General features: G+C 48.7%; 1 protein-coding gene across 1 annotated transcript; it reads right to left on the minus strand.

Moving 5' to 3' along the window:
- Positions 1 to 9025: 9025 nt before the first annotated feature.
- Positions 9026 to 15690, minus strand: MARS2 (methionyl-tRNA synthetase 2, mitochondrial; the record flags this gene model as incomplete). The annotated part of the gene is made up of 3 exons (XM_082263075.1): positions 15444 to 15690; positions 12193 to 12527; positions 9026 to 10174 (listed from the first exon to the last, which is right to left on the minus strand). The coding sequence occupies exons 1-3, from the start codon at positions 15667 to 15669 to the stop codon at positions 9026 to 9028; spliced, it is 1710 nt and encodes a 569-aa protein (XP_082119201.1). The 5' UTR covers positions 15670 to 15690.
- Between the last annotated feature and the right edge of the window lie 140 nt (positions 15691 to 15830).

Consider the following 15830-nt stretch of genomic DNA (forward strand, 5'->3'; position numbering starts at 1 on the left):
CTCCGAACGCGGTTACAAGAACTGTTAGGATCTGTGATTTAAGCTCGAAGGCGGCAAGGTCCAAAAATTGTTTTGGAAAAGTCGCTCCTGTGTTGTATATAGCAAAAGATATGTTGGACCATTTTTCTAATAAAAAAATGTTTTATACGGTTTTAAGGAAATACTGCAGAATGATTACATTTTTAAGGGTTTGTATAGTAAATGGCAAGTAAAGCTGAAAAATCTGACTAAGTGCCAGTAGCCAGTAAGGTGGACGACGACAAGTTTGCAAACCCATAACATTAGTATACCAGCAAATAACCTAAAAGAAGCAATTGTGTAGAACAGGGGTGTCGAACTAAATTTCATCGCGGGCTGCATCAGCAGTATGGTGTGCCTCAAAGGGCTGCTTGTATCTGGGGTGTGCTGCGTACAGCATGCAGGGTTCAGGATTATGCTACGTGCACAGTTCAGAAGTGCACTACGTGCAGAGTGCAGGGTTTTGGGGCTTTGCTGCATGTTGAGTGCAGGGTAATGGGGCTGTGCTGCGTGTGGGGTTTTGGAGCTGTACTGTGTGCTGGGTTTTGGGGGCTGTGCTGCATACAGTGTGCAGTGTTTTGGGGCTGTGCTGCGTGTGGGTCTTTGGAGCTGTAATGTGTGCTGGGTTTTGGGGGCTGTGCTGCATGCAGTGTTTTGGGGGCTGTGCTGCATGCAGTGTTTTGGGGGCTGTGCTGCATGCAGTGTTTTGGGGCTGTGCTGCATGCAGTGTTTTGGGGCTGTGCTGCGTGCAGAGTGCAGGGTTTTGGGGCTTTGCTGCATACAGTGTGCAGTGTTTTGGAGATGTACTGTGTGCTGGGTTTTGGGGCTGTACTGTGTGCTGGGTTTTGGGGCTGTGCTGCATACAGTGTGCAGTGTTTTAGGGCTATGCTGTGTGCGGGGTTTTGGAGCTGTACTGTGTGCAGGGTTTTGGAGCTGTACTGTGTGCAGTGTTTTGGGGGCTGTGCTGCATGCAGTGTTTTGGGGCTGTGCTGCGTGCAGAGTGCAGGGTTTTGGGGCTTTGCTGCATACAGTGTGCAGTGTTTTGGAGCTGTACTGTGTGCTGGGTTTTGGGGCTGTGCTGCATACAGTGTGCAGTGTTTTGGGGCTATGCTGTGTGTGGGGTTTTGGAGCTGTACTGTGTGCGGGGTTTTGGAGCTGTACTGTGTGCAGGGTTTTGGAGCTGTACTGTGTGCAGGGTTTTGGGGCTGTGCTGCGTACAGGGTGCAGGGTTTTGGGGCTGTGCTGCGTACAGGGTGCAGGGTTTTGGGGCTGTGCTGCGTACAGGGTGCAGGGTTTTGGGGCTGTGCTGCGTACAGAGTGCAGGGTTTTGGGGCTGTGCTGCGTGCAGAGTGCAGGGTTTTGGGGCTGTGCTGCGTACAGAGTGCAGGGTTTTGGGGCTGTGCTGCGTACAGAGTGCAGGGTTTTGGGGCTGTGCTGCGTGCAGGGTTTTGGGGCTGTGCTGCGTGCAGAGTGCAGGGTTTTGGGGCTGTGCTGCGTGCAGGGTTTTGGGGCTGTGCTGCGTGCAGGGTTTTGGGGCTGTGCTGCGTGCAGGGTTTTGGGGCTGTGCTGCGTGCAGAGTGCTGGGTTTTGAGACTGCTGCGTACAGAGTGTAGGGTTCAGGGGTACGCAACCCCCTACCCCTTCTGTGTTTACAAGTGACAGTGGGGAGCAGAGGGGAATTCTGCCCCATCCTTGGTGTCATTGGGAGGAATTCTGCCCCATCCTTGGTGTCATTGGGAGGAATTCTGCCCCATCCTTGGTGTCAGTGAATTAAAACAATGCTCCAAGGGCCAGATAAAAGCAAGCAAAGCTTGGACACCACTGTCATAGAACCAACAGCGAGTGATCGTTAGGGGGATCCAAGGAGTCCAGATATGTTGAAGTTTATGCATGGAATCATTGAGGATGACAGCTGATTTGTCATACAGTAAAAGCCAGGACATTGATGTCGTAGGACTGGAAGACCACCACACTTTGGCAAGAACCTGCTAGGGTGCGGTAAGCAAAAGTCGATGTTGCTCATAATGGTTTCGAGCTCTTAAGAGCTTTTTTTTCGGGATACCTTTGCCCAAAAGTTTGTAGCCCAGTTGGTAAACGTTGGTCCAATATCTCTTAATCTTTTGGGTATTCCCACCATATGTGTAGGCCAGGAGCCGGGCATCCCCTAAAACACATACCTATAGAGGTCGGTACAAACCTCACCAAACATTGTGGGACAAAGTGCACAGCAGTTTGAAGTTGGATTTGTCCGCCATGTTATTTATAGAACAGGTGAGCTGTGGTTAGGCAAATTTTTGTCTTCACTCCTCCTCTGTTCCAAACTTGTCGAGAGTCTTCTCCAAGAGCTCAGCCAATGGGGGTTGGGACTTGACATTCCAAAAGCAATTCAAAGATATACCCCTGGTTTAGGGGTTGTGTAAGCATATATGTTCAAACCCCTCACATAGTTACATAGTAGTAGTTGAGTTTGAATAAAGACAATAGTCCATCCAGTTCAACCTGTGTAGGTGTGTGTGGCCGTAATCATCTCTCATACCCCTGAATGTTCTGATCCTTGAGATGTACGTCTAAGAGTCTTTTGAAAGCCACCATACTTCCCGCAGAAACCACCTCTTGTGGTAGAGAATTCCACAATCTTGTAGCCCTAACAGTAAAGAACCCCCTGCGTAGCCTTTAAAGTCCCACTCATTCTTGGCCTGAGGCACCAAACCTTCAAACTATCCTATACCCAAGGGATGTTGGCAAAACCAACTACATAGGGGTTCTATTAGAGCAGGGGTGGGGAACCTTTTTTCTTAAAAATGTGCCTGTTATATTTGGTCAGACAATTAATTAACTTACCCCTAATGTGATGGCTGCAACTGCTTCTCTTTGGTGAGGGGCGTGATGTTAGCTGGTATTGATGATGTTGCTACTGGCAACTGGTTTTCCAGGTTTCCCCCTCTTAATGCAGAGTGATTAGTGCCCCCCATCAATGCGGAGTGATTAGTGCCCCCCATCAATGCGGAGTGATTAGTGCCCCCCATCAATGCGGAGTGATTAGTGCCCCCATCAATTCAGAGTGATGAGTGCCCCCATCAATGCAGAGGGATGAGTGCCCCCCATCAATGCAGAGGGATGAGTGCCCCCCATCAATTCAGAGTGATGAGTGCCCCCCATCAATGCAGAGGGATGAGTGCCCCCCATCAATGCAGAGGGATGAGTGCCCCCCATTAATACAGAGTGATTAGTGCCCCCAATCAATGCAGAGCGCATGGGGATTAGAGCACCTCCTGATTACACACAGAGCAGGGTTCTTCTACTTACCTGGCGCGGGCGCTCTCATACGAAGTCACGCCTCCTGGACTGACTCCTGTGATAGACGCCACTGTGCTGTCTATCATAGGTAGGAGGCATAACTTTGTATGACAGCAGCCGTGCCAGGTAAGCAGAGGAACCCGCTCTGTGTGTAATCAGGAGGCGTTTCCCCTCTAGAGGCAGCCCAATGGCAGGGCCGGATCAGATGGCTTTGGGGGCCGCAGGTTCCCCACCCCTGTATTAGAGAATCGCAACCCTTTATACGAGGTTAAAATGCTTCTCCTCTAATCGCATTGTATGGCCTCATGCAATCCTTATAGCTTTTTTCCTATGCTGTGATCACCGTTAAGGTATTTGCAAATTGCTATCATGTCCCTATGTGCACCTGTAGCTGCAGAGCGGGAATTGTTTTGGCCACAGCTCATTGACCCGCCCTTGACAGCTACTTCTGGGTTCCTCCTTGGCTATCCTAAGACCTCCATTTTTCTCAGCTAACATATGGCATCCCTGAACAGCGGTCAATCGATATTGGGGATGCACCGATATTAGCGCTGATACCAAGCATTTGAGTATTGGTACTCGCTCAGATAATACAGAGACTTTGCAGTGCGATTTGCGTCAATACAAAATGAAGGGGTGTGATTTGAACAGGAATGCGGTGCTTATCCTGTCTGAATCGCATGCAATTTCCCCCCCGCTGCTCCTGTGTATGTATAGAAAGGGAAAAGGGCCAGCTAGTGGGCAGTTTAAAAAAAAATGTTAGAACTCGCGATACATATCTGGGCACATGCAAAATAATCTACATATGTGTCCCGATCCGCCGCTGATAGCAAATCACGGGCGCTGGAGGAGATGTAGGGGGCGGTCCGCCCCAAAGCTGACATCACTTCCACCCTATACCCAGGGGGTCCCAGAACTTCTCCCCCAGCGACCCTGATTTGCTATCATCGGCAGACTGGGACACCTATTTATCGTTCTCTCTCTCTCTCTCTCTCTCTATATATATATATATATATATATATATATCTATCTATCTCTAAGCAACCATATTACATATTTAGTCTTTGTCATGCTTTGCAATTCTACACAACAGTTGCACTTTACTGCTCCTTTGTCCTGGATTCGGCCAACCCATTGCAAACAATTCCCTCTTCATCTCATCTCAAACATATATCAGCTGTGAACATACTTTATTAGTTATAGTCAGAACTAACAAAAAAAAATAATTAAATTTTTTCAACCACCTCATTACCACATCACACTCCCTTCCTGTCCAGGCCATAATTCAGTTTTCAGTGCTGTTAGTTTGACTGACAATCACTCGGTGAAGCACCCAAATGAGTGTTTCGTTTTTAACTTTTGTGACACACTGAGCTTTTCTTTTAGGCTCCATTCACCCTTGTGTGACTTTTGACACTTGAGTGCCCGGGTCACACTTGTGCGATGCGGGAAGGCTGCAAATTCGCAGCCTGTTCCCGCATCGCAAACGCACATCTGGCAGTTCACACTGCCATATGCGATACGCTGGGGGGTGTCAATGAAATGTTAAAGACACCCCCAGTTTGATCGCATATCGCAGTGCGATCTGACAGTTCACACAGGATCGGATCGCACAAGTGTGAACCACTGTGCGATCCGATCCTGATGCGGCTGAAAAAATGCTTCATGTGCGGGTGCAGTGTAGAGCTGCACGATTCTGGGCAAAATGAGAATCACGATTTTTTAGCTTGGAATAAAGATCACGATTCTCTCACGATTTTCTGTGTAACAAAAAAAAATTGGGATAACTTTACTGTTACGTTTTTTTTTTTATTCATTAAAGTTTATTAATTGCGTTTGAAAGACTGCTGCGCAAATACAGTGTGACATAAAATATTACAACAATTGCCATTTTATTCTGTAGGGTCTCTGCTAAAAAAATGTATAAAATGTTTGGGGGTTCTAAATACTTTTCTAGCAAAAAAAAAAATTATTTTAACTTGCAAGCAACAAGTGTCAGAAAAAGGTCCAGTCTTTAAGAGGTTAAACTTCCTTTCTCCCTGGCAGAGGGAAGGAAAAGATACAATGTAATCATTTTGTTTATAGTTACTGGGAGACTTAGGCTGCATTCACACTTGAGCGTAGCGTTTTTACCGCGATTTTTTTCAGGCGTTTTTCATTGACATCTATCAAAAACGCTGGTAATCAGCCCAAAAAGAAGCTCATGTACTTTTTTTTAGCTACAGGCGTTTTGCAAAACGCTCAGATGTGAACAGGGGCCATTTAAATGAATGGAGTTTTACTTGTTGGGCGTTTTGGAAGCGTTTCTTTTGAGCGTTTTTGGAGCTGAAAACGCCCAGGTGTGAATGGAGCCTTAATGCTGATAGGCGTTTGCGGGAGGAAAGATACAATGTAATCATTTTGTTTATAGTTACTGGGAGTTTTCCACAGCTGTTTTCTCTGCTCCCTCAGCTATGCAAAGAATCGAGCATATGTCAGACTTAGATCGTCAGGGGGGGTGAATCGAGATCGCGATTTTCATACGATTAATCGTGCAGCTCTAGTGCAGTGTGAATTTAGCCATACAAAGTGTATGGCTGAATTCGCACTGCACATCCGATCGCATGTAAGGAAGGAGCAGTGCGCTCCGATATTACATGCGATCGCCGCACACATGTGAACCGGTACTGAAGCACCCCATGTTTTTCAATGACAGCCGTTTAAATATGTGCAACTTAGTCGCAGAAAATCCAACCAGTTCTGCCCCGGAAGGATTTGCCCCCTTAATGACCAGGCCATTTTTTTTGCGATTCGGCACTGCGTTATTTTAAAGGACAATTGCGCGGTCGTGAGACGCTGTACCCAAACAAAATTTATGTCCTTTTTCCCCCCCACAAATAGAGCTTTTTTTTGGTGGTATTTGATCACCTGTGCGATTTTTTTATTTTTTGTGCTATAAACAAAAAAAGAGCGACAATTCTGAAAAAAAAAAATATATATATATAAAAATTTTTTTTTTTACTTTCTGCTATATAACATTCCCCCCCCCCCCCCCCCAAAAAAAAAAATTTTTAAAAATCTTTTTTTTTTTTTTTTTCATCCTTTTAGGTCAATTTGTATTCTGCTACAATTTCTGGTAAAATAAAATAAATCACAATAAGCGTATTTTGATTGGTTTTTGCAAAAGTTATCGCGTCTACAAACTATGGGAAAGATTTATGTCATTTGTATTTTTTTTTTTTACTAGTAATGACGGCGATCTGGGATTTTTAGCGAGACTGCGGCGGACAGATCGGACCCCTAACTGACATTTTTGACACTTTTGGGAGGACCAGTGACATTACTACAGTAATCAGTGCTAAAAATATGCACTGTTACTGTAATAAAGACATTGGCAGGCAAGGGGTTAACCTAGGGGTGATCGACGGGTTAATTGTGAGCCATGGGGGCGTCTTCTAACTGAAAGGGGGAGGGACTTGTGAAATGACCACAGAGACCTGTGTTCCTATATAGAAGGATCACATGGGTTCTATGAATATTCCAGGGAGAACGGTCTGCTGTGTTTACAACAGCTGACTGTTCTTTTCTCTCAGCGGGGGGAGCGATCGCGGATGGCCGGTGGCAATCGGTGCCACTGGTCCCATGGATAGGCATACCCGCTGCCTTGTGGGGGCGAGGGCGCACCGCCGGTGGCATGCGCTTGACCCCAGGAGCGCTCCCCGGATCGCCCTACAGGTAGGGGCGATTCGGTGCAGCCGAGCCAGCCTTCTGCATTATATATGTAAGTGGTTAAAAAGGTTCCTGTGCCACTTTCATGCAACTTGAGTACTATAGACTGCAATGTAAATCCTCAAAAGTGGAACTTCCACCCTTTTGTCCCCCCCCCCATGGGCTACATTTGGCACCTTTCAGGGGGGAGGGGGAACGGGTACCTGTTCTTGACAGGTACCTTTCCCCACTTCCGGGATACGGCGCCGTCCCTCGGAAGTTCAGCCCCCTCCTGCCTCGCCGAGCCAATAGGAATGTGCAGCGTGCTTCGCGCATGCGCAGTAGGGACCCGCCCGTGAAGCCGCAAGGCTTTACTACCGTGTTCCCTTACCGGCAATGGCGGCGGCAGCACCCGACAGCCGATGGAAACATCGGCGCGGTGCCGACATCGCTGGACTCCAGGACAGGTAAGTGTCCTAATATTAAAAGTCAGCAGCTACAGTATGTGTACAGTGTGTGTAGCTGCTGACTTTTAATTTTTACAGGGGGAGGAGGAACTCCGCTTTAAGCTTATTTGTGCAACAGTTGTCCATTATCATTGGTCAAAGCCAATGTCGCATTCAAGTCGCACCCATCCAAAGGCGTGCAAATTTGGAGTCCTATAGGTGTGAATGGAGCCTTGGTAGTGACACTGCATCATGTGCAAGGACTAAGGGGGGGGCGCACGCGCCGCCGTAGGCACGCTCCCACCCCCGCTCGAGTCACCGGCAGCTCCGTGTCCGCCGGCCACTCGCGATCTCCCGCTGGAGAGGAAGAAAGGCAGATGGCTGATGTAAACAAAGCCGCCTGTCATTTTCCCTGGTGTAACTGCAGAGATCATACGATCCTGCTATGTAGGATCATATGTCTCTGTGGTTACATCACAAGCCACGCCCCTTGACAGTTAGAATCACGCCCCTAGGGATACATTTAACCCACTGTTTACCAATAAAGTTAACCCCTTCCCTGCAGTGTAATTTTTACAGTAACAGTGCATATGTATAGTACTGATTACTGCAGTGATGTCACTGGTAACCCCAAAAGTGTCAAAAATGTCAGTCATGGGTCCGATCTGTCCGCCGCAATGTCGCAGTCCCGCAAAAAAAAAAAAAATCGCCGCCATTACTAGTTTAAAAAAAAAAAAACAATAAAAATGACAGAAATCTTTCCCTTAGTTAGTAAACGCAATAACTTTTGCGCAAACCAATCAAAATCCGCTTATTGTGATTTTTTTTTACCAAACATATGTAGCAGAAAATAAATTGGCCAAAAATTTAAAAAAATGTTGTTTACATTTTTTGGGGGGGGAATTTCATATAAAAAATGTTAAAAATATTGTTATTTTCTTTAAATAAATGCTTTTTTTTTGTTTATAGCGCAAAAAGTAAAAATCGCACAGGTGATCAAATACCACCAAAAGAAAGCTCTGTTTGTGGGAAAAAAAGGACGTCAATTTCAGTTGGATACAGCGTCGCACGACAGCGTAATTGTCCGTTAAAATAACGCAGTGCCGAATCGCAAAATATAGCCTGGTCAGGAATGGGGTAAAATTTTCCGGTCTTAAAGCGGTTAAAAATACGCTCATTGAGAATTTTTTTGTCAAAGACATGTAGCTAAATACATTTTGGCCTAAATATATTACAAAAATTGAATATATTGCATATTTTTTAACTGTCAAAGTAGAAAAATATTGTTATTTTTTCAAAATTGTCGCATTTTTTTATTAATATCGAAAAAAAAATGAAAATCGCACAGGTGATCAAATGCCACCAAAAGAAAGCTCTGTTTGTGGAAAAAAAGGACGTAAATTTCGTTTGGATACGGCGTTGCATGACCACGCAATTGTCAGTTAAAGTCGCACAGTGCCGAATCGCAAAATGTGGCCTGGACGTAGGACAGCAAAATCCTCCGGTGGTAAAGTGGTTAAACGGCCTTCTAGAATACCAGTTCCCCGTTGAGGCAATTTCCCTACGACCTATAAAATTTACGTACATCTGTTTCCATCTTTGTTAAGCCCCTGTTCTTCTTTATCTAGCAGTCTGTGATATAGCAAGCCACAGTCCGGTCCTAATTTCTGCCCTTGGAAGCCGCAGTTCTCTCCCTGAGTCACTGCAAAGAAAGGATTCCCTTTAAGAGTTCTATAATCGTGGCCAACACCGAGCCTGTTAAGGATGGTCTGGGCCAGGCCAGGAATGGCAGGCTGTAGGAGGGTGCCATAAAGCCTCAAGGCTTCGAGGGTGAGGTAGAGAACACAACGCCCCCACGCCTGGTCATCTTCTGATCCCTTGGACAGCTTCCATGGAGCTTGACTTTGGAAGAACGCATTAGAAGAGCGCACGCCGCCATCGATTGCCTCCAAGGCTTTGTGCACCTGGAAGGTGTTCACGTACTGGTCTACTAGTTGGGGAAGTCCTCGTAAAGCTCCAAGTAGGGTCTCCAACTGATCTTTGGCCGATATCAGCACACTCGTGCACTGGTAACGCGGCCAGCACTGCTCGGGGTTCATACTGGGCGCAGTGGACCGGTTCAAAAGTCCACCAAGAGCATCGGCAAGAGAAGAGTTTAGTAGGTTACGGACAGAATCGTGGTTGAAGTCACAGTCTCGTTCTGGGGAACCGTTACGAAGCAAGAAATATCGGAACCCATCTCTGCCGTAAAGCCTAATACATTCTGTGGGGTCAATCACATTCTGGAGGCTCTTCGACATCTTCACGCCTTGACACGTCCAATGAGAATGGATGAAGAGTTTTTCGGGAGGGGGCAGACCGGCAGCTAGCAAAAACGCCGGCCAGTATACGGCGTGAAAGCGCAAAATGTCCTTTCCAAGCAGATGTATTGATGGGCCCCATGGTGAGAAACTGGGATCTGGGTATTTGGCCACCGTTAGGTAGTTGATGAGGGCATCCAGCCACACATAGATGGTATGAGTCTGGTCAGAAGGCACCGGGATACCCCAGGACACGCGGCTGCTCTGTCGGGACACAGAGAGGTCCGGGAGGTCCCCTTCCAGCCACTTCTGCACTATTCGAAGAAACGGGGCAGGGTGGATAGGGTCTGTCTGAAGCCACTTTAGGAGTTTGGGGCGCAGAGAAGAGAGACGGAACATGTAATTCTCTTCACTCATCCAGTGTACCTAGAATAAAAAAAAAGAATTGTAAAAAGGTGACCAATTTATGGGGCAACCTGTAAAACATCAATCGGACGAATGTCACACACACTTGTGCGCTGCACCAATTTTGGAGGTAATTTCTGGAATAGATTAATTCCCAGGGTGGATTTGATTTAAATTAAGTTGATTACAATTTACATCCTTTTTTCCCACAAATAGAGCTTTCCTACATGGAAAGAGTTCCAACGAGCCCTACGTGGAAAGACTTCCAACGAGCCCTACGTGGAAAGACTTCCAACGAGCCCTACGTGGAAAGACTTCCAACGAGCCCTACGTGGAAAGACTTCCAACGAGCCCTACGTGGAAAGACTTCCAACGAGCCCTACATCGACAGCCTTTCAACGGCCCTACGTGGAAAGGCTTCCAACGGCCCTACGTGGAGAGGCTTCCAACGAGCCCTACGTGGAGAGGCTTCCAACGAGCCCTACGTGGAGAGGCTTCCAACGAGCCCTACGTGGAGAGGCTTCCAACGAGCCCTACGTGGAGAGGCTTCCAACGAGCCCTACGTGGAGAGGCTTCCAACGAGCCCTACGTGGAGAGGCTTCCAACGAGCCCTACGTGGAGAGGCTTCCAACGAGCCCTACGTGGAGAGGCTTCCAACGAGCCCTACGTGGAGAGGCTTCCAACGAGCCCTACGTGGAGAGGCTTCCAACGAGCCCTACGTGGAGAGGCTTCCAACGAGCCCTACGTGGAGAGGCTTCCAACGAGCCCTACGTGGAGAGGCTTCCAACGAGCCCTACGTGGAGAGGCTTCCAACGAGCCCTACGTGGAGAGGCTTCCAACGAGCCCTACGTGGAAAGGCTTCCAACGAGCCCTACGTGGAAAGGCTTCCAACGAGCCCTACATGGACAGCCTGCATTGGCCCTACATGGAAAGACTTCCAACGGCCTTACATGGAGAGCTTGCAATGGACCTTACATGGAAAGCCTTCAATGGACCTACATGGAAAGCCTTCAATGGCCCTACATGGAAAGCCTTCAATGGACCTACATGGAAAGCCTTCAATGGACCTACATGGAAAGCCTTCAATGGATCCACATGGAAAGCCTTCAATGGACCCACATGGAAAGCCTTCAATGGACCCACATGGAAAGCCTTCAATGGACCCACATGGAAAGCCTTCAATGAACCCACATGGAAAGCCTTCAATGGATCTACATGGAAAGCCTTCAATGGATCTACACATAAAAGCCTTCAATGGACGTGAACTCAATCATTCGTAGGGATGTCCTACATGGATAGCCTGCAATGGCCCTACATGGAAAGACTTCCAACGGCCTTACATGGAAAGCCTTCAATGGACCTACATGGAAAGCCTTCAATGGCCCTACATGGAAAGCCTTCAATGGACCTACATGGAAAGCCTTCAATGGACCTACATGGAAAGCCTTCAATGGACCTACATGGAAAGCCTTCAATGGATCCACATGGAAAGCCTTCAATGGACCCACATGGAAAGCCTTCAATGGACCCACATGGAAAGCCTTCAATGGACCCACATGGAAAGCCTTCAATGAACCCACATGGAAAGCCTTCAATGGATCTACATGGAAAGCCTTCAATGGATCTACACATAAAAGCCTTCAATGGACGTGAACTCAATCATTCGTAGGGATGTCCTACATGGATAGCCTGCAATGGCCCTACATGGAAAGACTTCCAACGGCCTTACATGGAAAGCCTTCAATGGACCTACATGGAAAGCCTTCAATGGACCTACATGGAAAGCCTTCAATGGACCTACATGGAAAGCCTTCAATGGACCTACATGGAAAGCCTTCAATGGACCTACATGGAAAGCCTTCAATGGACCTACATGGAAAGCCTTCAATGGACCTACATGGAAAGCCTTCAATGGACATGATCTCAATCATTTGTAGGGATGTCCACATATGTATGGCCATAGAGAAAGGTATGATGGTAAGGTGGCCACAAACTTCCCCCCCCATATAGTATAGTTTTGATTTATTAGACTTCCTCACCTGATGTCCACTTTCTACGGACACGCGTATTTTGTTGCCGTTGGAGTCCGTGCTCTCCATCGTCTGCTCCTCACTTAAAAAAGCCTCATCGGAAGTGCAGTACCAGCCCTGGTACATCCCCTTGTAGATGTATCCTTGCTCTTCCAGCGTCTTCCAGAAATGACACACTGCCCGGGAGTGACGAGGTTCTGTCGTACGAATAAAATCTGTGTAGGAGATTCCCATCGTATCGAACATGGTGCGGAATTGCTGGGAAACCCTTGAACAGAGCTCAGGCGGGTTCAAACCCAATACAGCCGCAGCTTGCTGTACCTTGATGCCATGTTCATCAGTGCCTTAAAAAAAAAAAACACATTTTAGATTTACAAGTTAACAGATGTCACAAGCATTTTCTCAGCGGTCACAGTTATCGTATTTCCTATAATCATCAGCGCCATCTAATGGCCATAAGACAGCATTTCCCTGCTTGAGGAATCTCAGGACAATACTGCCTTATAGCCACTAGGAGGAGCTGATGATCATAGGAAATACACATATTAGGCAATATACGAGAACTGTGACAGCTGCGCCAATGCTTGTGAAATCTTTTTTAGCATTATTTTTTTTAAACAGATCCCATAAAGTAAACACTAAAAGAAAGAAAAAAGTGGGATCTGGTTGAGGGGCAGAGGAATCTAGTTAGGGGAAAGCAGGCTCTGGTTGGAGGACAGAAGAAAATCTGATAGAACGGCAGCAAGGACTAGCAGGGTTAAGTAAGGGTCTGGTTGGGTCAGTGGGGATCTGAAAAGGCCACAGCGGGGATCTGAAAAAGGCCACAACAGGGATCTGGTAGGAGGACAGCATGGAACTGGTTAGAGGACAGTGGTGGTCTAATTGAGGGGAACATTGATCTGATTGGGAGGTAGAAGGATCTGATTGGGAGGTAGAAGGATCTGATTGGGAGGTAGAAGGATCTGATTGGGAGGTAGAGGGATCTGATTGGGAGGTAGAAGGATCTGATTGGGAGGTAGAGGGATCTGATTGGGAGGTAGAAGGATCTGATTGGGAGGTAGAGGGATCTGATTGGGAGGTAGAGGGATCTGATTGGGAGGTAGAGGGATCTGATTGGGAGGTAGAGGGATCTGATTGGGAGGTAGAAGGATCTGATTGGGAGGTAGAGGGATCTGATTGGGAGGTAGAAGGATCTGATTGAGAGGTAGAGGGATCTGATTGAGAGGTAGAGGGATCTGATTGGGAGGTAGAGGGATCTGATTGGGAGGTAGAGGGATCTGATTGGGAGGTAGAGGGATCTGATTGGGAGGTAGAGGGATCTGATTGGGAGGTAGAAGGATCTGATTGAGAGGTAGAGGGATCTGATTGGGAGGTAGAGGGATCTGATTGGGAGGTAGAGGGATCTGATGTGTACATTGATGTGATTGGGGACCAGAAAGGATGTGGTTGGGTCAGCGGGAGTCTCATCAGGGGGCTTAGGGATCATATTAGGTAGGGAACAGCAGGGATCTGATAGGAGGACAGCATTGATCTAAATTGGGGGGGGGGGGGTACAGCATTGATAGGGGATAGAGATTTGATAGGGGGTACAGCAATGATGTGATTGCTGGGACAGGTGATGGTGGTGGGGGATCATCACTGATATGATTAGGGGGGAAGAAGGGTCTGGTAGAGACACAGAATTACTCTGATTGGAGGGACACAGTGATCTGGGTGGGGGCACAGCAGGGGTATAGCAGGACAGCATGGAACTGGTTTGGGGAGGGGGGTCAGGTGTGGGCGCGGCATTGATCTGATCAGGGATGAGAGGGACACAACTTGGGTCTAATTTTTTTGGGGGGGGGGGGGGGGATCAGTGCTTGGATCTGATTTGAGGGGCAAAAATTGTTCGATTTGGTGGGGAGTTGGGGGCACATTTTGGTGGGACAGCAGGAATCTGATTTGGGGGGAGGGGGGGCACATCTTAGTGGGACAGCGGTGATCTGAGTTGGGGGGGGGGCGCATCTTGGTGGGACAGCAGGGATCTGAATTGGGAGGGGGGGCATCTTGGTGGGACAGCAGGGATCCAATTTGGGGGGGGGGGGGCACATCCTGGTCGGACAACGGGGATCCGATTTGGGTTGGGGGCACATATTGGTGGGACAGCAGGGATCTGATTTGGGGGAGGGGGGGCACATCTTAGTGGGACAGCGGTGATCTGATTTGGGGGGGGGGGGGACATCTTGGTTGGACAGCAGGGATCTGATTTGGGGGGCACATCTTGGTGGGACAGTAGGGATCCAATTGGGGGGGGACATGTTTAGAGGAAAGCAGGAATCTTATTTGGGGGGGGGGGACATCTTGGTGGGACAGCAGGGATCTGATTTGGGGGGGGGGGGGGCACATCTTGGTGGGACAGTAGGGATCCAATTGGGGGGGGGGGGACATGTTTAGAGGAAAGCAGGAATCTTATTTGGGGGGGGGGGGGGACATCCTGGTGGGACAGCAGGGATCTGATTTGGGTTGGGGGCACATATTGGTGGGACAGCAGGGATCTGATTTGGGGGAGGGGGGGCACATCTTAGTGGGACAGCGGTGATCTGATTTGGGGGGGGGGGGGACATCTTGGTTGGACAGCAGGGATCTGATTTGGGGGGCACATCTTGGTGGGACAGTAGGGATCCAATTGGGGGGGGGACATGTTTAGAGGAAAGCAGGAATCTTATTTGGGGGGGGGGGGACATCCTGGTGGGACAGCAGGGATCTGATTTGGGTTGGGGGCACATATTGGTGGGAAAGCAGGGATCTGATTTGGGGGAGGGGGGGCACATCTTAGTGGGACAGCGGTGATCTGATTTGGGGGGGGGGGCGCATCTTGGTGGGACAGTAGGGATCTGGTTTGGGGGGGCACATCTTGGTGGGACAGTAGGGATCTGGTTTGGGGGGGGCACATCTTGGTGGGACAGTAGGGATCCAATTGGGGGGGGGGGGACATGTTTAGAGGAAAGCAGGAATCTTATTTGGGGGGGGTGGCATCTTGGTTGGACAGCGGTGATCTGATTTGGGGGGGGGGGGCGCATCTTGGTGGGACAGTAGGGATCCAATTGGGGGGGGGACATGTTTAGAGGAAAGCAGGAATCTTATTTGGGGGGGGGGGGGGCACATCTTGGTTGGACAGCAGGGATCTGATTGGGTGGTAATTAGACTTGATAGAAGAAGAAATCATTGATCTGATTGGAGGACAGCAGGGGTCGTTGATCTGATTGGTGGGGGTCTCTCACCGGTGCTCAGGCCGCTCTCCCCCCCGCACAGTCCGGTGTACCGGTGCAGGGTGTCCCCCAGTACGGCGGAGTAGACGTGTCCCAGGTGGGGGGCGGCATTCACATAGAAGATCGGGGTGGTGATCAGCCGACCCCCCGCCGCCCCTCCTCCTCCTCCATAGCTGATCTTCCTGCTGAAGCACACCGAGCACCACCGGCCGACCAGCCGCCCATACAGCCACCGCATGTCACCGACCGGGAACTCCTCTTCTCCGGGTGACCCTGCCGGGTGACCCAAACCGTCCTCACACCGATATACCAGTCCCAAAACACAATTTAACATATACAGCCTCCACCCTATATCCGATATTATCGCAGCTCCGGGGCTGATTTCCAATTTTGAACTTA

This window comes from Pelophylax lessonae (assembly GCF_965119305.1).
Source record: "Pelophylax lessonae genome assembly, chromosome: 7".
Lineage (NCBI taxonomy): Eukaryota > Metazoa > Chordata > Amphibia > Anura > Ranidae > Pelophylax > Pelophylax lessonae.